General features: G+C 39.8%; 1 protein-coding gene and 1 non-coding gene across 2 annotated transcripts in view; both read right to left on the reverse strand.

Annotated features, from left to right (window-relative positions):
* Nucleotides 1-399: 399 nt before the first annotated feature.
* The window catches only part of GYS2 (glycogen synthase 2), a 42,265-nt gene continuing 19,316 nt past the window's right edge, over nucleotides 400-23,348 (reverse strand). Inside the window, exons 8-16 of the mRNA XM_036251303.1 lie at nucleotides 19,866-19,972; nucleotides 19,071-19,130; nucleotides 18,158-18,236; nucleotides 16,935-17,048; nucleotides 6,701-6,827; nucleotides 6,193-6,288; nucleotides 5,069-5,232; nucleotides 3,642-3,722; nucleotides 400-882 (exon numbers count right to left, since the gene is read on the reverse strand). Coding sequence (XP_036107196.1) covers nucleotides 661-882; nucleotides 3,642-3,722; nucleotides 5,069-5,232; nucleotides 6,193-6,288; nucleotides 6,701-6,827; nucleotides 16,935-17,048; nucleotides 18,158-18,236; nucleotides 19,071-19,130; nucleotides 19,866-19,972 — 1,050 coding nt within the window. The 3' untranslated portion in view covers nucleotides 400-660. The remainder of the gene's footprint in view (nucleotides 883-3,641; nucleotides 3,723-5,068; nucleotides 5,233-6,192; nucleotides 6,289-6,700; nucleotides 6,828-16,934; nucleotides 17,049-18,157; nucleotides 18,237-19,070; nucleotides 19,131-19,865; nucleotides 19,973-23,348) is intronic.
* LOC118624914 lies at nucleotides 17,788-17,947 on the reverse strand. Its single transcript, XR_004958566.1, has one exon. It is a non-coding gene; the product is annotated as a U1 spliceosomal RNA (small nuclear RNA).

Consider the following 23,348-nt stretch of genomic DNA (forward strand, 5'->3'; position numbering starts at 1 on the left):
GATCTTTTTCAGGGGGTGGGAGAATGGGAGACTTGTTTGATAGGTACAGAAGCTTTATAAATAACAAGCAAAGGATTATGGTGATGATAATTTAAAAAAACACTAGTAAAAATTATTATTGCTTAAATTAACCATTTAAAAAACACTTCCAGCCCTGGCCGGTTTGGCTCAGCGGTTAAGAGCATCGGCCTGTGGTCCAGAGAGACCCGGGTTCCTTCCCGCTAAGGGCACGTACCTCAGTTGCAGTTTGTCCCCGGCCCTGGTTGGGTTGTGCGGGTGGCAACCACTCGATGTGTCCCTTTCACGGCGATGTTTCTCTCTCTCTCTCTCTCTCTTCCTCCCACTCTATCTGAACAAAAAATGTCCTCAGGTGAGGATAAAAAAAGAAACAAAAAACACTTCCAGCCTTCCTCCTCTAATTAACACTCTCCCTCATACTAAATTTACTGGGGGAAGAGGAGTTGAAGAAAATAACTTGGATTTTATTTTAAGTTATAAAATTGCTATTCACTTAATCTCCAGTTTTTAGGCAGAGAATAAATCCCATTGTGGTCCCTAGAAGAAGAAAATGAAGTTGGTGGCGTTTTTAATTCTTTAAATAACCACTCCTACTATGCTCTGTGCTGTCACTAAATTAGCTCTGTTCAACAAGTGTGGAGTTCAGTTCTTATATTCACCATGCAGCTTTTTCTTCCCATGTGGAACATGACCCAGAGAAAATGGTGACTTAATATTTAACCGATCCCTTTCCGCCTCCTCTTCCTCATCATATCTCTCATCCTCATCTTCGTCTTCCACATCACTGCTCTGAGGACTGGAGACCTGAGATCCTGAAGGAGAAGGAGGGACTGAAGACGGTCTGGGGTATTTAAATCCCTCTGTCTGCCAAAGACACAAGTAAGGCACAAACGTTATAATAACTTCTCAATTTTCCAATACATTTGTAAACATTTTGCGTGTGCATTTTATAAAAACATAGTTGGATTTTTTTTTCTTTTATATTTTTGTTTGTTTCTGCTTGAAGCCCAGGCTTCAGAACGCCTCAGCTATTTTATTTTATTTTTGTTGATCCTCATCCGAAAATAGTTTTTCATTAATTTTTTAGATAGAGTGGAAGGGAGGGAGGGAGGGAGAGAGACAAAGAAAGAGAGAGAGAGAAACAATGATGACAGTGAGACACAGGGATTGGCTGCCTCCCACATGACCTTGATCAAATCTGCAACCCAGGTACATGCCCTTGACAGGGACTCGAACCCAAGGCCCTTTGGTCTGTGGCTGACGCTCTAACCACTGAGCAAAATTGGTCAGGGCCATAGTTAGATATTTCCTGTGGTCTGTTCAGGAGCTAGTACTTTTGATTCACTCTGACTCTGGTACTAACAAGTTCAAGAGAGATCTGTTAAATAAATAGCTTTATTTTACTAAGCATTGACATGTGCCAAGTACTACCTATATGTGATCTTATTTCATCTTTGTAACACCACTCCAGTAAATCTGTCCCCATTTACAGAAGAGAATTAAGGGTTAGAGAGGCCAAAGGACTTGCTCAAGGCCATACAGCACATAAGCGGTGCAGCAACACGTGAACCAGGGTGAGAATCCCTCCAGAACCATTCATCTCAGCAGTCATGCGACACTGCTGATAGTGTTGTCAGTCTGTGTCATCCTTCAGGTTTGCTCCATGAAACTGCAGGACATGGGCAGCCTTGACTTGCCACAGACAGCACCACTACAAAGAATCCTGGAAGCCAGGCCACGGAGCTAACTCTGAAATTCCACCAGCTATTTTCATTTCAGTTAATGAGCAAATACCACTAGGTTTTGATCAAATTGCCCTTCCACCTAAAATTCACTGAGCTAAACACACACTAAGCACTAAATGTGGGTCAGGTGCAATAATGGCACCGAGGAAACAGATGAAAAACGTGGTCCCTGCCCTCTAGGAGTGCACATGCTTGAATACAGAGACAAATGTACACAACTGTCACAGTACTTGTCACTGTATTTCAACTATTCTTAAACATTGCTATTATGTTACACTTGCACAGTCATTTCATGGTTCCGACTACCTGAAAGCCATGCAGAAAAACGGTGAGCCTGCACTTAGGGCTTGGCTCAGAGGAGATTCAATACTTAATATTGAATAAGTAGATTAGTGGGTGAATATAGCTGAATTGCTTTCAAGTGGAGTGTCTACCTCTAAAAAAGCTAAGCAATGAACTCTGTTAAAGTCATGAACATGGAAGTGAAATTTGTAGATGGAGGGATTTACAAAACCCTTTCACCTTCTCTATGGGCAAATTGTACCTTGGGTTAACTTTCTAGGTCTGTTCTCCTGGACATCTGATATGGGTAGAATAGAAGTTGTAGTAGTAGGCAAAATTGTTCATGGTAAAGTGCCCCTGAGTGGGAAGTTAACATCTGTACTTGGAGGACCTATAAATATTAAATGAGGATCCATAGCTTTGGGGAATCCCTGCATTTGATGAGTCTTGTCATTGGGCGTACCCTGCAGAGACCATGGAAGATGTCTGTGGAAATTTACATGAGACACTGGCTCCTGTGAGTCATAGTAACTAAGATGGACCTCATACCCAAGGTGTGGGTCTCATCTTCTAAGCTGTCACTTGATGGTTAGGGGGACCAAGAAGTTTAGTTGTTGGACCACTATATAGACAGCTATCAGGACAATCCCACTGAAGAGAAATTATTGATGCCCTGCTTCAAGCAGTATTTGCTACTTCTAATCCTTCTAAGTGAAACTGATGACAAGCACCTTTTTGTCCCATAAATATAATGTGCAGTTGGTTTTTAGAAGACTCCCTGGTGGGCACTGCTGAGTGAAACATAAATGTTTCACTTGTCCAATTCCTCCTGTGGTGCTTGACTTCAGTCTACATTACTCTTGCCAAGCTGACACCCTGTACTTAATTCTTCCTGTGGTGCTTGACTTCAGTCTATATTACTCTTGCCAAGCTGACACCCTGTACTCAAACACTTCCTTGGGTAGCAAGTTAGCTTTCTATTACAGCAGGCAACAACTCTCAAAAGAATGGCTGTCTAATGAAGGCGTTTCGGGCACTAAGGCCAAGAGATTGAATGTGGAGATGCTTCTCCAACTACACAAGTTAGCTGACTGCTCATCTTATCCATGAGGCTAACTCTGAATCGAGGGCTTCGGGTTGGTCTGATGGTCTATTCTTTGCTTTGATGGAACACTGTGAAAAAGTATAATCATTTGTGTACTTAACTACTTCCAAGTTGAAAGGTGTTGTTAGGATTTAACATAAATAAGAAATGTAGCCCTGGCCAGTTTGGCTCAGCGGTTAGAGCGTCGGCCTGCGGTCCAGAGAGACCCGGGTTCGGTTCCCGCTAAGGGCACGTACTTCGGTTGCAGTTTGTCCCCGGCCCTGGTTGGTCGTGCGGGTGGCAGCCACTCGATGTGTCCCTTCACGTCGATGTTTCTCTCTCTCTCTCCTTCCTCTCTCTCCCTCCCACTCTATCTGTACAAAAAATGGAAAAATATCCTCGGGTGAGGATAAAACAAAATAAAAATAAAATAAAACATAAAAAAAAGAAAAAAAAAAAAAAAAAAAGAAATGTATCTTTCAAAACAAACAAACAATACATAAAATACTTACCGTTGGCGGTGATGTGAATTCCACGTGGAATTTATCTGGAAAGGCTCTGCTTAACGTCAGGTGCCTGGCGTGCTGGTAGTACTATGATTGAAGACCAAGTCACAGGTTACAAAAAAAGATCTGCATACTTCAACAACCAAGTTATTATATAAAATATTTTCCTCTTAGTTACAAAATGTATTTTTAAAAAAGTGATAGATTCTATTCATTCTAACTTTGAGAATCAGGAAAAAAGTGACAGCTTATACTTTTATTATTATCCAATGAGTAGGTAAAGACATGCTACAAAACATTGGAGGGAAAAGCCGAAGTGAACTCTGAATTGTACTAAGGAGACTGAAAACACTGGTTTCATTCTGCAGAGAAGCCGTATGGTGTGTGAGGGGAGGGGGAAGATGAGGCCTGAATAATCAGACAAACGGGATTTAGATCTCATTTTAGACCTTAGGCAAGAAATATAAATCCTAAGAGCTGTGATTTTTTTTTAAACTAGTGCACTGCGAGAATATCTAAATTATGCAATACCTGACTATGTAGTCAGGGGCACTGACCTCCTTTCCCTTAGATGTCAAATAAAAAAATGACAACCACCAGCACGACACTAACGTCTGGTGTGAATGAATCAAAATTATACCTGTGTTTTTTGCATGATAGGCAAAAAATATTTTTTTGGTGTGTTGCAGAATTTTTGTAATTAGCTTATGCATGCCATGAGAAGAAAAAGGTTGAAAAATCACTACCTAAGAGCCTGAATAGTCTGCTTTCATTATAAAATGAAGACAATAAAATTAGCCATCCAGAGTTGTAATGAGAACTGGGATTCATGTGTGTAGATACTTAGCAAATGGCAGCATCTATCATTTGTCTGGGGAAATGCAGCAGTTTCTAAGCAGATACATTATGTGAAAGTGAAGTCAGTGATCTTTTATTAAATTCTCCCGTGCAAAGATATATGAACATCTGGGTATTTGTAAACCTACTGCATGAAAGAAGGTACTTCCCTCTGCACTTCTTATTTTGAAAAACAATTATTCCCATTACCCACTGTAGCTGAGGAGTATGATCACATTGTCTCTTAGAGTGAAACAAAGTGGGGATTTTTGTCTTGATGTTTTCCTCATCTTCATGAAACATTTCTGCATACTTATGATGCATCAAGTTAAGCAATGTCAATAGAGTAACTAGTAAGATCAGTGCTAGATCCTAATGCACTTGCTGTTATAGGCTCAGATGAAATGTGAAAAACAGGGTTTACGACTTTGCAAATTCATAATATGTAAAAAAAAAAAAAATGTATGTGAAAAACCACTGAGATTTTAACAATGTAAAGATACTGAGTTGACTACAGATTTTGACTAGAATCAATATGTTCGTGGTCCAGTGGGACTTTTAAAGTGGTCCTCTGTGTTGAACACAAATTTGCTTACTCTGCCTAAGTATCTCCAGTCCAGAAGATCTGAGAGCCTCTCAGTTCGGTTCCTCTGGATAACTCTTTGGCGGCGTGACTGTTTGCAAAATCCATAGAGAAACTGAGTCAGCTGATTGCAAGAGTCATCGGGAGAGCGGAACCGCCTGTCAACAATGTAAATACCTGAGGGGCACACAAGCCAATGCACAGGTAAAAAGCAGGGCTCACCTTCTTCTTCTTCTTCCATTTCTTCTTCTATTCCTTGGGTTCTATGGGAGACCACATGCATTATCTACTCCCTAACAGCCTATCGCCTCTACTTTATCTTTTCCCTTCCAAGGCTGTATATCCTCTGTGATCGTTTAACAGTTTATAACTGTCACCAACACACAGACAACAAAATAGCTCGTGCTTTAAGAAAAAAAAATCTGGCAGTATAAGGATACCCTGGGGCTGCTCACTAACCAGAATTTCTGGGGTGAGACCTGGGTGTCAGTGCTTTTTAGACTCCCCAGTGTTCCCAGTGCGCATCCATGGCTGAGAACCACAAATGTAGCCTGAGGAAAGACAACGACAATGCCACTGTAAAGGATCAGGGAATTGACAATGCGTAGGCAGAGAATATAGCCCATCTGAACTCACTGGCTGCTAAGCAACATGGACTTAGAGATGGTTATATGCAAATTCTCCAGCCATATTAAACAATGTAAGTGAATATTGCTCACTTGGCTTGGATCTTTTAAATAATTATGCTGATCGATATAGTTATTGTAAAATCACTTCTAAGACCATAGTTACTGTAATATTACTTCTACGTAGTAGAGGGCCAAACCAGTTCAGAATAAAAAAATTTTTAAAAAGTAAAGGGCAGGTTTATCCAAGTTTAATACTCCTTTTGCAGTTGTTTTTTCTGTCTCAATTTGGTTTGTTCATTTAACTCATTTCGTAGTTTGGGGCAATATGTTTACTATTAATAGCATTTTAATCTTTTCTATAGACCGTATAATTAATTATTTTTGTGGAACAGAAATATAAGCATTAGTTTAATCAGGAGAGCCTTGGAATTAGGTTTTGTAAAGACCCTGTGCTTTGTGTAGTTAAATGTCACTTCTCCTGAGCTGGGTCAATGACGGAAAAGCTTACCGTACGCAGTCGGATCAGCCACGTGCTCCTGCATGAAACAGCCAAAGCCGGAGAGGTTGGTCGTCACACTGGGGATGCCCATCACAGTGCACTCGGCTGCCAGGGGAAACAGACAAAGGCTGGGCTGCAGACCAGCTCCAGTGTCCTCTTATGCACGCAGAAGAGAAAAAAGACCCGTCTATCTAGCAATAGCAGTGTCTACTGAGCTAGGCTCAGTACTAAGCTCTTTACCTGTATTAACTCATTTAGATATGACTAGATATAGATCCTCTAGCATTTCAGGTTAAGTTTAACCTTGTCCTATGAAATGACATTTTAGTGGGAAGTCTGCCTTAAGTTATATATCATTCTCATTACCTGACATTAATGATTTCCCACATTCCCTCATTCACTTGTTTAGTTTTGTGTGCTTCTCTATCCAATAGTCAATTATATATCAACTTTGACTATCACACACACATGCATAAAATAAATTCAAAACATTCCACAATCTATACATGTCACATACCTGGAGTATAACCCCATGGTTCATAGTATGACGGAAACACTCCAAGATGACAACCTCGGACAAACTCTTCATAATCCATGGGTAACAAGGGGCTGGTGGAGGATAGAAATTCTGGGTGCAAAATCACCTGAAAAAGGAAAGTTCTAATGAGAAAAATAAAAGAAGAAATTAAAGCAAAAAATTTCTCCAATTTGGTTATTTTAATACTGTAGAATCCTTGTGTCCTAGATTCCTGGGTGGGGTTTGGAGAGGAGAAAAGAAAGAAGCCTGGGTATGTTTTCTCTCCTTTCACCATTCCATGTAAGTATCTACCCCATGGACTACCTTTTCCTCCAATTCCAAGGCCTAGATGGGAGGACAGGAAGTTATTTGTGTGATAACTTCATGCTAAAGCACATTCTCCAACCCAGCCTTTATTTGCAATAAAGGTTTTATTTGGTTCTCTAATTGCTTCTATTTCACTAAGGTCTCAACACAACAACTAGAGTGAACCCTTAAAAATGTTATCCATTCCCCTGCTCAAAATCCTCTGGTGGCCTCACATTTCACTCAGAGGAAAAGCCAGTGTTTACCACGGCCCATAACCAGTGCTATGCTGGTAAACCTCCAAGAACCAAAAAACAGAAGCTTAAATAAATATTTGTACGTAAGTTTATTGTAAATTTTAAGGATACAAAGATATCATTATGGCATACAATTTCCAAACAATAAAAAATGGACACACAAAAACTTGCACACAGATGTGTACTATCAAATTTATTCATAATTGTTATAACTTAGAAGCACCCAAGATGTCCTTCAGTAGGTGAATGGGTTAATAAATGGTAGTACATCCAGATGATGGAATATGAGCTATCGAACCACGAAAAGACATGGAGCAACCTTAAATGCATACTGCTAAGTGAAAGAAGTTAATCTGAAAAGGTCACAGACTGTATGTTCCCAACTATTTGACTCCCTAGAAAAGGCAAAACTACGGGGACAATAAAAAGATCAGTGGTTACTAGGGGTTAGGGGAGGGAGAAATAAGTAGCACACAGAGGATGTTTAGGGAAGCGCACTATTCTATACATAGTATGATACACTCATGGTGAATACAAGTCATTATACACTTATCAAAACACATAGAAGGTACAACACCAAGAATGAACCCTAATGTAAACTATGGATCTTTGGTGATAATGATGTGTCATTTTAGGTTCATCGTAACAAACCTATCACTGTGGTGGGGGATGTTGATAGTCGGGGAGGTTGTGCATGTTTGGGGAAGATGGCCTGGGAGAACTCTCTGTACATTGTGCTCAATTTTTCTGTGAACCTAAAACTACTCTAAAAAATAAAGTCTCTTAAAAATTGATAATATTTCTTGTGTAAATTCTATGTCAATAAATTATAACATACTGCTTATGTAGATTTTTGAAAAAATATTCTATTCATTACAGACTTATGGTTTCAATTGATGACTGAATATAGTTCTGACATAGATGTTGGTTGATTCCTTTGTTAAGGAGCAAAAGGAAGGGTGAAATACAGAGATGTATGCCAGGATTTCACAGGTTCATCAATGACATGAGTGACTTCTTTGCTGCATTGGATATTTTTAATGATGGAAAAATATTTCCCCATGTGTCTATGCCGCTCACAGTGTAATGACTATAGACACAACACCCATTTTAGTTTAATCTGCATTATTGACATTTCTCTACCACTTTCTTAAATCTGTACAATCCATACATGATCAAGACAAGATGTGTAGTGTTCCCCTATTTTAACTCCATAAATACCCCACCACGGCCAGTTTCAAGCTACCAATGAGACATCACTGATCTGGAGATAAGATGAGCAGTCACATATCATTATAGAGCATGTCCACCAGGTGGGCACAACAGTCATAAATAACCCCAAGGGCATAGATAGCAGTAAAATGTAGTAAACAATTAGGGTGTGATGTTTTGAGCACTACTTTTCTTTTTACTCTAATTAATTCACATTTATGTAATTTTACATTTATATAATTTAATTTTAACCTATAGCTATGTTTAAAGCTAGCTCACAAATGTGATAATGGGCTCTCGTCCACTGGTATGATCCTGCTCTGTGACTGCACTCCCTGTACTGCTCCACGGCAGAGACCAGAGAGGCTGTGACTGGAAAGGTGCGGATACAATAGCTACCTAACCCGTCACTGAATAAATGAATTCTCCTGTTTCTTCTGTTGAAGTTCTCACTGACTGGTAGGTTATCTGTCAGCATCCCCTCATATTAAAATAGTTATTAAAATTAAATCTGAGCCCGGCTGGTGTGGCTCAGTGGCTGAGCGTCAACCCATATACCAAGAGGTCGCCGGTTCAATTCCTGGTCAGGGCATATGCTCAGGTTGTGGGCCTGATCCCCAGTGGGGGGCATGCAGGAGGCAGCCAATTGATGTTCCCTCTCAATGATGTTTCTATCTCTCTCTCCCTCTTCCTTCCTCTCTCCCTCTCCCTTCTTCTCTCTCTAAAAATCAATAAAGAAAAACAAAATAAAAATAAATAAATAAATAAAATCTGATTTTAAAGTGCTGGAATTATACATGTACAGTTCAATTATATAATATAATCATATTTAATATAATATATAATTTAATAGTATAAGTAATAATATGCTATATTATAATATACAATACTTAATATACTATATAATTGATATTATATATGTATATTATTTATATATAATAATATATTTAAATGTTATATGTTATATATTATACATATTCATGACTTACAAAAGGAAGAGGAGAGAGAGATCGCTGGTCCCGTTCCCCATGTGAGGACACAAGAAGGCGCCATCTATGGACCAGAAAGAGGGCCTTCACCAGAACTCAACCAGCTGGGAACTTAATCTTGGACTTCCCAGTTTACAGAAGTGTGAGAAATAAATGTCTGTTGTTTATAAGCCACCCATTCGGTCATATTTTGTTCGCAACCTGAACGAACTAAGACAACTGTCTTCTATTTAACCTCTTGAACTGATCTCCCTCCACTGCCCCCACCCCCCCACCCCCCCACCCCCCCACCCCCCCCACCCCCCCACCCCACCCCCCGCCACAGCCGGGCTGCTCCCCAGGGCTGGGGCGTCCTCCCTGTCTGGGCTCTGACTACCTTCTCTGGACTGTGGCCTGTGCTCCTCCTCCCAGGGTAACACTACCTTGTGGTGCCCACCTAATGGCTTTAGAGCTGAATTGTTTGGGAAGGGAAAGGAAAAGAGAAAGAGAAGAGGAAGAAGAAACTTCGCTTTAATAAGCACACTATACTTTTTATGTTTTATTCAAGGAGCAAGTATATATTCTTCCAAGGAGATTACTTTGGGAAAAAACACCCTAATTTGGAGATATAATAATAATGATAACATCGGTTGTATAATTTTCATATATATTGCCTTACTTAATTTTTGCAAGATGGTGACATGAGTAGAATAAACATTCTCATTGTCCTAATTTTAGAAATAAAGAAACTCAGACTTTACGGGCATTGGTTATATAAATCAGTAGATTCGTAAATAGAAGGTATTGACCTGGGCCCCGAGGCTAAGGCGACTGGATTCCATTCTTATGTAGGCCTCTTGGCTAAGGCGAGAAATAGCTCCATTTTTAACATCAATGGACCTTCCTCAGTATTTTTCCAATAATGGGCTAATTACCCCTAGAAGTAAAGGAACTTTGCCTAAGATTATAGTTGCCCCACGTGTTGGGAGGCATTTGCAGTTTCCAGTACTGGTAACTGCAGGCATTTGCAGGTATTCTGAGCCCGGTGAGTAATGCTAATTTTGACTTCGGTAATGGTTGTCATGCCCACTATTATACCAGTCCTGGGGGGGGGGGGCTTCTGTCTTTAAAATCGGGTGAGCTGGAAGAATCATGGCTGCCAATCTGAGGGGAGACTATGCTCTGCAGTTCGCCAGCGAGAATACAGCGCTTCTTTACAATTTGGCTGTGCCTCTCTGGTTATCTCGCTGACACATTATAACAGTATGCTAAACTTAAGAAGAGACAAAATGGTAAATGTCCAAAACAAGTACCATAAAAATGATTTATTCAATCATGAGAATCGCACACTGGCAAAGTAAAAATGGATAAGATACTTTTTTCTAGAAAATATCTAGTGTAAAATACTACACTAGGAAACGAGATACAAAAAAACAAAACACGGATATGACTGTCTGGGCAACCATCAAATCAACAACCCATTGTACTCTCTTGGCAAGCATCAGGACAGGGGGATTTGAAAGGCATTGCGCCTACTTGGCATTTCCACTTAGGAAAATGTGTACTCTCCAAAGCCCATTTTGGAACATGAAAACACTGTGGCTTGTTTGTTTTGTTCCCAGCCAAACAGAATGATTAAACTACTAAAATAAGAAGGCAGCTGCTCTGGGCCCTAAAACAGCCAATTGCAGAAGCTCAAGGTGGAAGAAAGGATATCAGAGGTCAGCCCAAGGTTGTAGGAAGGATTAAATGAGATCCTGTATACAAAAGCCCCCAGCAGAGCACCTGGCTCATAGCAAGCCCTGGATCACAAATGAACAAAAACTTGTTTGACTGTATTTATGTTAGGAAGGAAGGAAGGTCCCAGGAAGCTAGTTACTTTCACAGAGTTCAACACAGGGCAGTGACTTGAAATCTGCAGTCTAGGCTGCTCACACTACACCACACTGCTGACAGAAGACAAATTCAGCGTCAAGATAATCCGCAACGTTTCCTGAATCAAATGGTCACATTTATGTAAAAAAAAACTTGTCAATTCACTCTGAGAGTTAAGAACTACTCTAAAGGGGTCTATAAACATACAAACAATCAAATAGAACTTATATTAACACAGAGCTGGAATCAATATCAAGCTTTTATAGGGTATTACTAATAAAACACAATACCTAATTCTGAACTGACCAAAGTTCATCTCAGCACTTTTAGAGTGTCTTGTTAGGAAGGGGATATTCTTTTATTTCTTTTGTGTGAGTGTGTGTGTTTGCTTTATGATAATAAATGAATATTTCAAAATATTTGTGAGTTTAACTGCATAAATGATTTGAATGAGATGAACTTCCTTCACTCTACATAAGCTAAGTGCTGTTGTATCTCTGCCTTTTCATCTACTTCTGCTGGGTGAGCCCTTCCTCCTGTTATTTGTGTGACGAACTCCTGCTCACTGCTCAAGCTCTAACTAATACGCCATCTCTTTGATAAACATTTTATCAAATCCTGCAGGAAAGACACATCTTCCAGCTTCTACTCTCACCTAACCCTGTTCATACCTCTCTTCTAGAAGTTATTAGGCATTCATCATGTGCTGTTATGGGACTAAGTACAAACAGAAGCTAACATTTGATTATGCACTGACCATGTGCCAATACTGTACTGAATGCGGCATCTATTACTTTTTTTTTTTTTTTTTTTTTTTTTTATCCTCACCCGAGGACATTTTTCCAATTTTTGTAAAGATAGAGTGGTAGGGAGAGAGAGAGAGAGAGAGAAACATCGACGTGAAAGGGACACATCGAGTGGCTGCCACCCGCACGACCAACCAGGGCCGGGGACAAACTGCAACCGAAGTACGTGCCCCTAGCGGGAACCGAACCCGGGTCTCTCAGGACCGCAGGCCGACGCTCTAACCGCTGAGCCAAACCGGCCAGGGCGGCATCTATTACTTTTTAAATCTCACAGCAATCCTATGAGTGTGGGCCTGTTTTATTATTATTACAGATGAGAAGACTGAGGTACAGGCAGATTAAGGAAATTTACAAACTGCTTAAGTGGCAGAGATTTGAAGCCAGACAGTGTGAGTAGCATCTTTAAGTACTTGGTATGTGGCCTTCTTTGGAGATGTGGTCGCCCTGAATTTGTGGCTCAGATTTCCTCTAAGGCATCTTGGACCTGCGGATCTTGACTGACAGCCCCAACTGCATCCACTCTAGACCCACCAGCAGCTGCTCTTGGCCTGTAGACAGGCAGAGATGGGTGCTAGTGCCAACCCATGTCTACCCAATGGGTGATTCTTTCAATGGGCAACGTTTGATTGGGGAATCCCAGTTGTTATGCATATGAACCCCCCTTAACTGTCGCATCCAACTGCTCACGGAATAAGGCAGCCATCTGCCTGCCAACCTGAAACTGTTTTGGTAGATGGAAGGTACACATGAAGGTAAAACATAAAAAAAAGGCTGTTAAACACAGAAAAATGTGTGTAGTCACACTAATATATTTAAAATAAGTCATCAGCAAACCACAACACACACACATACACACACACACAGAGGCATCTTTTGTACTAAGAAAGGAAGAATTGTAAAGTAATACTGTATTTGTGTTAAGTGTTTTATGTATTTGTTCATCATTATGAATTTCAGCTTTTTGTTTATTACATTGGGCTTCCCTTCCTGTAGAAAGCAAAAAAGAAAAGAGAGAGAGAAAGAGAGAGAGAAGAAGAAGAAGAAGAAGAAGAAGAAGAAGAAGAAGAAAAAGAAAGAAAGAAAGAAAGAAAGAAAGAAAGAAAGAAAGAAAGAAAGAAAGAAAGAAAGAGGCTGAGACTGTGTTAGAACCGGCTGCAGTCTGTGCCTTTTCCTACCGCATCCTTCCTTCCTGCGTTCTTCACTGCACCACCCTCCCTGCCTGCTCATGCCTTTACTTCTCACCCTTCATGGCATTTCCACAAGCGTTTTCATATCTAATCCTGTGTTAGTGTCTGCTTCTCAGAGGATGAAAAAATATACATATATATATATATATATGAGACATGATCACTGCCTCAAAGAACACACAGTCTCTCTGGAGAAATTGTTCAGTGGTTAGAGCGTTGTCCACGCACTAGCGAGGGTGGGGCGGTGGGGGATGGGGTCTCAGGTTTGTTTCCCACCCAGTCAAGGGCACGTTCCTGGGTTGCAGGTTCCATCACTGGTCCCAGAAGTGCATGTGGGAGGCAACTGATTGATGTGTCTCTCTCTCTCTCTCTCTCTCTCTCTCTCTCTCTCTCCTCTTCTCTTCCCTCCCTCCCTTTCACTCTCTCTAAAAATCAGTGGAAGAAACATCTTAGGGTGAGGATTAATAACAACAGATATATATAAAAAATTCCATTACTTGCAGTAGATATGAAGTGTCTTGGCAATGCAGATAAGGGAACAACTGTTCTGTCTGGAGTAGATGAGTACATATTAAAGAAAAGTACAAGGAAGAGATGACTTTTAGTTTGGACCTCAAAGGAATAGTTAGAATGATTGAGATAAGGGTATTTCAGAAAAAGTGAATAACATTAGCAATGATACGGGGGGCATAAACGTGTTTAACGTGTTCATGGAAAGAAGTTCTTGTTCATTTCTGGGAAATTGCCTCACTGTTATCACACTTTTTTTTGGAAAACATAGGTCAGCAAAGCATACTTTGTTCAAAACTTCCCTACAGTCACAGTACTCCCATGAGCAGGGGAAGCCAGCTTCACCTCTCCTTTTCCCGCCCTCCTACACGCCACTGCCGTCTGTACTTCCTGCACACAACATGTGCCGGGCACAGACAGTCAGAGAAGATCCACAGACATGGTGTGACATAGGAGGTTCTGAGAAAAACAGAAGTCTACAGGAAAATGAGAGGCTGTCTTGTCCCCATTATTTATTTCCTTTCTGAGAGACAGAATATATGTATATAAATAAATGAAATGAGAAGGACCGGTCTATGGTAAATTATATGAGAAGGAGGCCAAGCTACTGTTAATACACTCTGTGATGATCCAGTCCTGCTGAAAACCTTCAAGGAAGGTGCATCCTTGGCAGAAACATTCCTGCATTTCCAGGGAAAATTTTTTAACCCGACTATTTATTATGAGAGGTGTGCAAGGTGTTGAAAATTTTGGAAATGCAGAAACATAAATAAGAAAATGCAAACCACCCATCACTCTGTGTATGTATAGAATATGCTAGAAAGAAAAAAGCTAACACAGCATGGAACATGTTATAAATAGCTTGTATCACTTATTATTGTATTCGGAGCTCCTCTTACTATCAAGAAAATTTTTCTGCTTTATTTCTGCAATAGTTTCCTCTTATAATTCTTTGCTCTTTCTTCCTTTTCCTGGTTTTTCATTTTATAATCCCACTCTTAAATCTCCACTCATTCAACCTGGTCTTCCAGCATGGCAAGGTGGTCATTCCCTGGTGTCCACTATTGCCCATGCACTGATGGCTCCCTTCACGACTATCCTTGAAAACCTCAGCCCCGTGTTTTCTTTTTTTTTTATCCTCACCCGAGGACATTTTTCGATATTTTGTTCAGATAGAGTGAGAGGGAGAGAGAGAGAGAGAGAAACATCGACGTGAGAGCGACACATCGAGTGGTTGCCACCCACACGACCCAACCAGGGCTGGGGACAAACTGCAACCAAGGTACTTGCCCTTAGCGGGAACCGAACCCGGGTCTCTCCGGACCGCAGGCCAATGCTCTAACCGCTGAGCCAAACCGGCCAGGGCTGTGTTTTCTAATTAACTATTAAAGATTTCAACTTGAATATCTCACACATAACTCAAACTCATTCTATCAAAACAGAACTCAATTCATGACATGACCCTCAAATCAACTTCTATTAATGCATTTCCTTAGTTTTTAGAAAAGGATTGGTTAGATACTGAAGCCAGGAGGTTATTATTCTTGCCTTCTTTCTTTCTCACTCCTAATGTCCATTGGTCGCTAAGTATGACCTTTTCTATGTGCAACCATCTCTCCATTGTTTCCTCCTCTCCAGTACATTTGACGTGGCTTTTGTAAGGGGTCCTCAGCATCTCTCATCTGTACTGTGGTAATGAGTCCTAAATTTGTCTCCTTCCACTACCTCCACCCATGCCTATATCAAGGACTGAACACAAGATAAAGAATGAATTTAAGAATAGATTGCTTTCTCAAGAAATTTTGCAGAGCAGGAAAGATAAAAAAAATTTAAGAACATAAAAGGAGACAGGGTTAAGGCAAAGTTGTTTGTTTTTTAATGTGGAGAAATTCAAAGAATATTGGTAGACATCAAGGAAAAGAGTTCTTTCATGCCTGCACTGTAAGAGAGGGTAAACACGCTGTTTCCCTAGAATGTGGGAGGAATGAGATCCCTTAAAAACCCTAGGACATGAAGGAAAGGAAGGAAGAATAGGTCAAAAATCTATATTTGAGGCCACTATCGAGAGGCACTGAAGGAGTTTACATTCCTTGAATTCTCAATTAGGTTATCTGGTAAAGATGAAGGAAAGAAGGGAAAGGGGGACCTTTGAAAAGACTGGCAAAGCTTGTGACATCTTGATGTTGAATACTGGTGAATGAAATTGGGTAAGGTTAAGCAGTTATTTGTTAACAGGTTCACCATTGCCAGCCACACCTAGCAAATACCTAGACCCTAACAGGCCCTCAGTAAACATCATGTTAGGCACCACAGTGACAGAAACCAGGTCTTATTCATACAACTAGTACTGTGTTTGATCATTGTAGAAACTCAAGTCAAAAGTGTAAATTGGGCCCTGGCCAGTTTGGCTCAGCGGTTAGAGCGTCGGCCTGCGGTCCGGAGAGACCTGGGTTCGGTTCCCGCTAAGGGCACGCTAAGGGCACGTACTTCGGTTGCAGTTTGTCCCCGGCCCTGGTTGGTCATGCGGGTGGCAGCCACTCGATGTGTCCCTTCACGTCGATGTTTCTCTCTCCCTCTCCTTCCTCTCTCTCCCTCCCACTCTATCTGTAAAATATCCTCGGGTGAGGATAAAAAATAAAAATAAAAAAAAGTTAACATAAAAAAAAGTGTAAATTGGTCTATAGAAAATTACATAAAAACATTATTCACCACATTCTCTAAAACTGAAAACTTTTCATATTTTCCCTTAAAGATGAACTTTATCAGAAACAGAAACAATTCATGTAATCTCAGAGATCTGTTAATTCAATTCATTCTTAGAAAATATTTAAATCTTTAAAAATTAGATAATCCCCTTATGCTTACTGACAGATTAGACAGTGAAAATAAATGCTAGACTTATGACTCAAAGCCATAAGTATTCTTCAGTTCTCAAGAATGATACCAAAATAGTCATTATACTTTAATTACTCAAGATAGGAAACAAAATTAATTTTCTTTAGAAGTATTTAATGTATTTTTGATAGTTGTTAAAACAAGAGAGGCTTCTAATAAATCCTCAGTAAATATGTTCTATATCATTTTGAAGTGACCTACAGAAACAATTCCTCTACCTTGACTCTGTCTGTGCGGCTATTGAAAAGTCCAATCCGCCTAATGGTGCTGAGGATGGGGTCAGTGGAGTCATCCATCATGTTGTGAGTGGTCACTGGAGGCAAAGATTGTCGCTAAAGTAATAGAAGAAAATGTTAATTGCAGAAAGAATTGATGTGTGACTAATTTCAACAATAGATCATTGACAACACTTCATCCAAACTTTCTGCCTCCAGTCTTTTGAGATGACACTGAGGACGGTTAAATTTTGTGTGTTTCAGAGGAGGAGGATGAGTTGAAGCGCTGCCTTCAGACACTGTGAACACATGATGCTTTTGTTTTCCACCTGCAGCCACTTAATGAAAGGCCAAGACATCTTGTCTTCTCCCAGCTCTCATTCAGAATACGAGTGTCCTGAAATCCTGACTCAAGAAGAGCTACTCTTTTGGATCCTTCTAGCGGGGCTGTCTTCTGGTGCCTGATCCCTCTCTACTATGACAAGGTTTGGGTGCATGCCTAACACAACACTTACCTTTTCTTCTTTGCTACAATTCCACTTGACTGAGGAACATTCACCTTTTCTCTATGGTAACTCAAAATTCCAAGCTTTTAGAAAAATTTAGGATTTTGTTGTCATTGCAATATACACAGCTTTTCAATTGGATATAATGGTTCTAAATAAATTTAAACATTTTTTCTTTATTAATTTTTAGAGACTGAGGAAGGGCAACGGAGAGAGAGATAAAAACATCGAGCCCACACCCTGAGCACGTGCCCTGACCGGGAGTCGAACTGGTGACTTCTTGGTACATGGGTTGATGCTCAACCACTGAGACACACTGGCCAGGCCCAAATAAATTTTTTTTGTGTGCCGGGGAGAGCACAAACACAGTCTGCCACTACCACAAATTATGCAGTGAGCTTTTCACATTTGGGGAAATCACAAGACTCAACACACCCAGAATGCAATGGGTGAGCCTCGCCCTGGGAAAACCACTTTGGGGTTCTGATATCTTCTCTGCCAAGTAACTATCAAAGAAATTTTTAATAGGATGCAAGAAAAGCCCTGAAAACCACTCATAAAAGAGAATATAAAGTTGTCATTCAGGTGAATACATAAGAATGACTTTTTGGCAATTGAATTTAAAAATTTCACAAATTAGCCCATTCCAATTAATTAAAATATTGATCTACATCGATTTTAGCAATTATGGGAAGTGGAAGGCACTTTTTTCTTTATTACCTGAGTAGAAAAGATGGCTCTTTTCATAATTGTTAGATCATCTCGATCCAAAATATTGCTCATATCAGGAATGTCTCCTCTGTGGGGAAAACAATGATAATAATAAAAATAAAAACAGCGAGCATCGATTCAGTACTTCTTATGTGTCAGGCACTCTTCTAAGCAATTTAAAAATAAAAGTAAATATAGATTACTGATGAAGCTCACACACTAAACTGTGAAGTTTGATTAAAGATAGAATAGAAACATTGAAATTCACTTTTGAAGAATCATTCATATTGACCATCATGGGGATGCTCTCATTATGTTTTGCCTATTACTGAGTACTATGTTCTAAAGTGGCCATAACTTGTCCATCTGTAAGTTGATACATTTACTGGTAAAGAGAAATGATGCTCTCCTGCCTCTATGGGTCAGGAGAAAACATAGTTTTCTCTTCATATTGTAGCAAAATTCATATAGTATTATAATACATTTTTTATTTTATTGTTTAGATGTTATTGTATCTATAAATTTATATATCTCATATATTACTTAAGTAAATATATATTAAGTAATATTAATATGTTAATAAATACATGCTAATTTAATATATAAGTCAATATATTTAGTATATTAAGTCAATATATATTTTTACTTAAAATCTCATGAACTGTCTCTCAGCTTCAGATTAGCATACTATCATTGAATTAGAACCTATCTGCATATGTAAATATATTCTCATTCGTACAAACTGTTTAAAAGTGTTTGTCAGATAAAGAATAAAAGAAAATCTACTGACATGATGTCACATCTTCAAAGGTTATTAATTCCTTTATATTTGGAACAAAATAAATACATTATAGCACTGACATTGTTAAGTTTGAACAGGGACACCCAGGTATTTGACATGGTAAGTGTTCAGAGCACCTACTTTAATAAGGCGTCATAGAGTTTCTTTCCAAACTTTTCCTTCACAGAATGTGCAATGTCCCTGATGGGGGGGAAATAGAGATTTATAATTTAAACAGTACCACAATTTTAAATATTTATTTGTCATGATAATGTTGTTGTTTTGTTAGTGTATTGTTGAAATTACAGGTCTCTTTTGTATAGCTTCTTCTATTATTTTTGCATTTGCCAATCTAGCTTGAGTGAAAAGTTCCAGAGCTGAGGCAGCAGAAAACACCCTGACCAGCCCACAGAGCTAATGGTTTTATTTTTTTGCTTGATGATATTCAGGGGAGGACAGAGGACTAGGAGGAGGAGTAGATGTAGGTATAGATGTAACAAGATTGCAAATGTGTTGATAATTGTTGAATATGTGCTATGGACATGTAAAAGGTCATTATACTAATTTCTTTATTTTTGCCATAGGTTTTTATATTACCACAGTAATTTTTTTTTTTTATTTCAATCCATCTCGGGGGGACATCTATAATACTTTCAACAAGAAAGATAAATTTTTAAAAATTCAACCCATCTTTAAAAATTTCTACAGAGGCTTTATCCTTTCATGGTAGCATATCTGCAAAGTTTTGATAGCAACACAGTTGTGTAGCCATTGCATAATCTAACATTACAGCCCAGCGAGACGAGAACCAAGTAGTATTTATGCTATAATAATCCTAAGGAAAAAAATAGTTCAGGGATATATATTAAAAACCAGGCACATAAAAATAACCCTTTACGTCTATTGCTTGAGAACATTTCCCAGACGTGAGATTACCAGAGCTGTTTCCGCACTGCCTGGCCCTTCAGGGTCTCCACGTTGAAATTGTTTGTCTTGGCAGGCATGATGAAAAACGCCACCACCGTGACGTCGCTTTTATGCACCTAATGAGGGATCAGAAAACACAACAGAGTCAATGACCAAAGGTAAAATAAAACGTGTCACAGATGGACCTTAAACTTTGAAAAAACAGTTTTTAAAAATATCTTTAGATAAAAAGAATACTTTTTATGACTCGCAGAGAAATTGTACCCACCCTCCTGAGGCCTTTTCAGATATTTTCATCTAAACTGGGCTTTCAACAGACAGTTGTTGATTAAAAATTTGAAAATTCAGACATACAGTATTTTCATGGCCACAATGATCTAACATATCTAGCAACTGATATTGATATTACAGTCTTCTCCATGGTTAAAAAAGTAATATAAATGTGAGCTAATACTATAGGGTCAAAATTCGGTCTTTAGAATTTCAGATTGGAAACATAATGAGGATTTAGTTTTGGTTTATTCTATTTTTCCCCCATAGCTTATACACATTGATTTGCACAAAAGATTATTTACGATGTCTTGATTCTCATAATATTGCATTTTCTTTTTTTAGCCCCAAGGGAAAGAAATAAGCATATGTTCAGCAATTCTGTTGTGGCAGGCACTATACTAGGTGCTTTCAATGCATAATTCAACCCAATCTCTATAATCACCGTGCACAATAGACATCACTCTATGTTTTACTAAGATCAGAAGAGAGGCATGGAGGTTTGACACAGGAGTCTGACCTCTTAGAACAGATTATTGGCAAAACTGAGATTAAAACTGGTGTTTATTGACTCTCAAATCTATGGGATTTTCTCCTCTTCCCACAAATACCATTGGTCTAGCATCTCTCAGAAGAAAATGATATACCAAACAGCCATGACATACCATACTCACTTAAAGCATGCATGATGAATGCTCATGTATTCTGGGAATGACTGTCTTCTGAGGGTGGGGCATTTTGCCATCTAATCTGTGTCCTCTGCACTCTAGGGCCTAGCAATCTGTTCAAAAGTCTGTGGAAGCCATAGAATAGGAAACTCCCTCCAGGAGTAGCCAATGTGCTATTAAAAAATAAATGGCCCTGGCCGGTTTGGCTCAGCGGTTAGAGCGTCGGCCTGCGGTACAGAGAGACCCGGGTTCGGTTCCCGCTAAGGGCATGTACCTCGGTTGCAGTTTGTCCCCGGCCCTGGTTGGTCGTGCGGGTGGCAGCCACTCGATGTGTCCCTTCACGTCGATGTTTCTCTCTCTCTCTCTCCCTTCCTCTCTCTCCCTCCCACTCTATCTGTACAAAAAATGGAAAAATATCCTCGGGTGAGGATAAAAAAAAAAAAAAAAAAAAAAAAAATAAATGTACCATAGGGAGAGAGAATGCCTTTGTATTTCTCCAAGGACATAATTATCTTTGATGTCTAGAATAATAGTAAGTGGCTCTTTCTTCATATCTAAAAACAAAGTTAATAGTTAATAAATGTGTGTATAAATTCACTAATAATGTCCCTAAACAATACATATTTGATATAGTTGCAAGTCCATCTCTAAAGTTTGTGAATAGGTATATACTAGAAAATGTGATGAAATAAGATTCAAATAACATAGTCTTTCTTTCTAAGAGGCTTCAGAATCTGGGCCATTTCTACCAGAGCCGAGCTGACACGCCAAGGGGCAAGTCCCCAAGGAGCGTCTGCGCACCTCCCAGAGAAAACTTTTGTTTTCCATTATAATCTAAATAACAGTTTTATTTTCAACAACTCAAAACTGGAAAAACCCAAATATCCACAAACAGATGATGAATAAGCAAAGTGGTATAGTTATAGAACATACTACTTCTCCGCAATATACAGAGAATGAACTACTCATATAAGCACCATTGATGTTTCTTAATAAGCTGCATGAAGTACCCCGGGAGGGGGTGATTAAACACCTTAGGACTTCAATGATATAAGATTCTAGGAAAAATAAACTAATCTAATGTAAAAGACACAATGTTAAGTCTTTTTTTTTTTTTTTAATCCTCACCCGAGGACATTTTTCCATTTTTTGATCAGATAGAGCAGGAGGGAAAGAGAGGAAGAGAGAGAGAAACATTGATGTGAAGGGACACATCGAGTGGCTGCCACCCGCACGACCAACCAGGGCCTCCGGGGACAAACTGCAACCGAGGTACGAGCCCTTAGCGGGAGCCGAACCCGGGTCTCTCAGTATCGCAGGTCGACGCTCCAACCCCTGAGCCAAAGCGGCCAGGGCACAATGTTAAGTGTTATTTTGCCGACTTGGGTTTTTATTAATGTATTTCTTTCTTGTTAAAATGGCTTCTGTAAATCTTTTTTTTTTTTTTTCTTGGTACATGCCCCTAGCGGGAACCAAACCCAGGACTCTCTGTAAATCTTTTTTTTTTTTTCCCTTGGTACATGCCCCTAGCGGGAACCGAACCCAGGACTCTCTGGTCCGCAGGCTGACACTCAACCGCTGAGCCAAACTGGCATGTAAATCTTTTAGCACACATGCTATGATGTCTGCCCTTAGGCGAGGATAAATCTATGTCCAAGAAATAAAAACTTAGTTGGAAAGTATTACAGAGCTCAGAAAAGTTTAGATTGTCTCAGAATTGCAATAAGATCAAAATTTAATACTAATCTCCTGAAAGCAGCTTACTGTTATTTATTCTATATTTTAAGTGATAAGATTATAATATAAGCCAAGAACTTTCTTTTTTTTTTTTTATCCTCACCCGAGGATATTTTTCCATTTTTTGTACAGATAGAGTGGGAGGGAGAGAGAGTAAGGGAGAGAGAGAGAGAAACATCGACGTGAAGGGACACATCCAGTGGCTGCCACCCGCACAACCGACCAGGGCCGGGGACAAACTGCAACCGAAGTACCTGCCCTTAGCGGGAACCGAACCCGGGTCTCCGGACCGCAGGCCGACGCTCTAACCGCTGAGCCAAACTGGCCAGGGCTAAGCCAAGAACTTTCATCAGTAGCTTGACATGGTACCATTTTTATAGTCTATTAGCACAGGTTTCTTTAAAAACATATTTTTTTCTTGATTAATTGGGAAACTATATTAAGTCCTGCCTTTCTGAGCCAAAAAAATGACTCTGCAGTGTTGGGAGTAGGGATCTCCTTGCCCTTTCTTCATGTTTCGATGTGGTGGGTCATCTCCTACTTCCGCTCAGGACTCTGTCGAGGGGACGAGGTGCGGCTGCTGATATGGGCGAGGAACAGAGTGTGTGTGTGTCTGCTTCGTTCTCCGGAGGATAACGGCGTGGCTGTCAGGCTCTGGCTCATGTTCCTCTGAAGATCTGCCTCAGCGGGGAGGGCACGGCGATGGGCAGAGCTGCCTGTGCCACACGGCTAAGTTTCATACCAAAGTTCAGGATCAGGAAGCCTATAGGTGCCATATACCAAGCCACCTCTTCCATTATTGGTCCTTATCAGTTTT

Source organism: Molossus molossus, unplaced genomic scaffold (genome assembly GCF_014108415.1).
Source record: "Molossus molossus isolate mMolMol1 unplaced genomic scaffold, mMolMol1.p scaffold_m16_p_10, whole genome shotgun sequence".
In the NCBI taxonomy this organism is placed as follows: domain Eukaryota; kingdom Metazoa; phylum Chordata; class Mammalia; order Chiroptera; family Molossidae; genus Molossus; species Molossus molossus.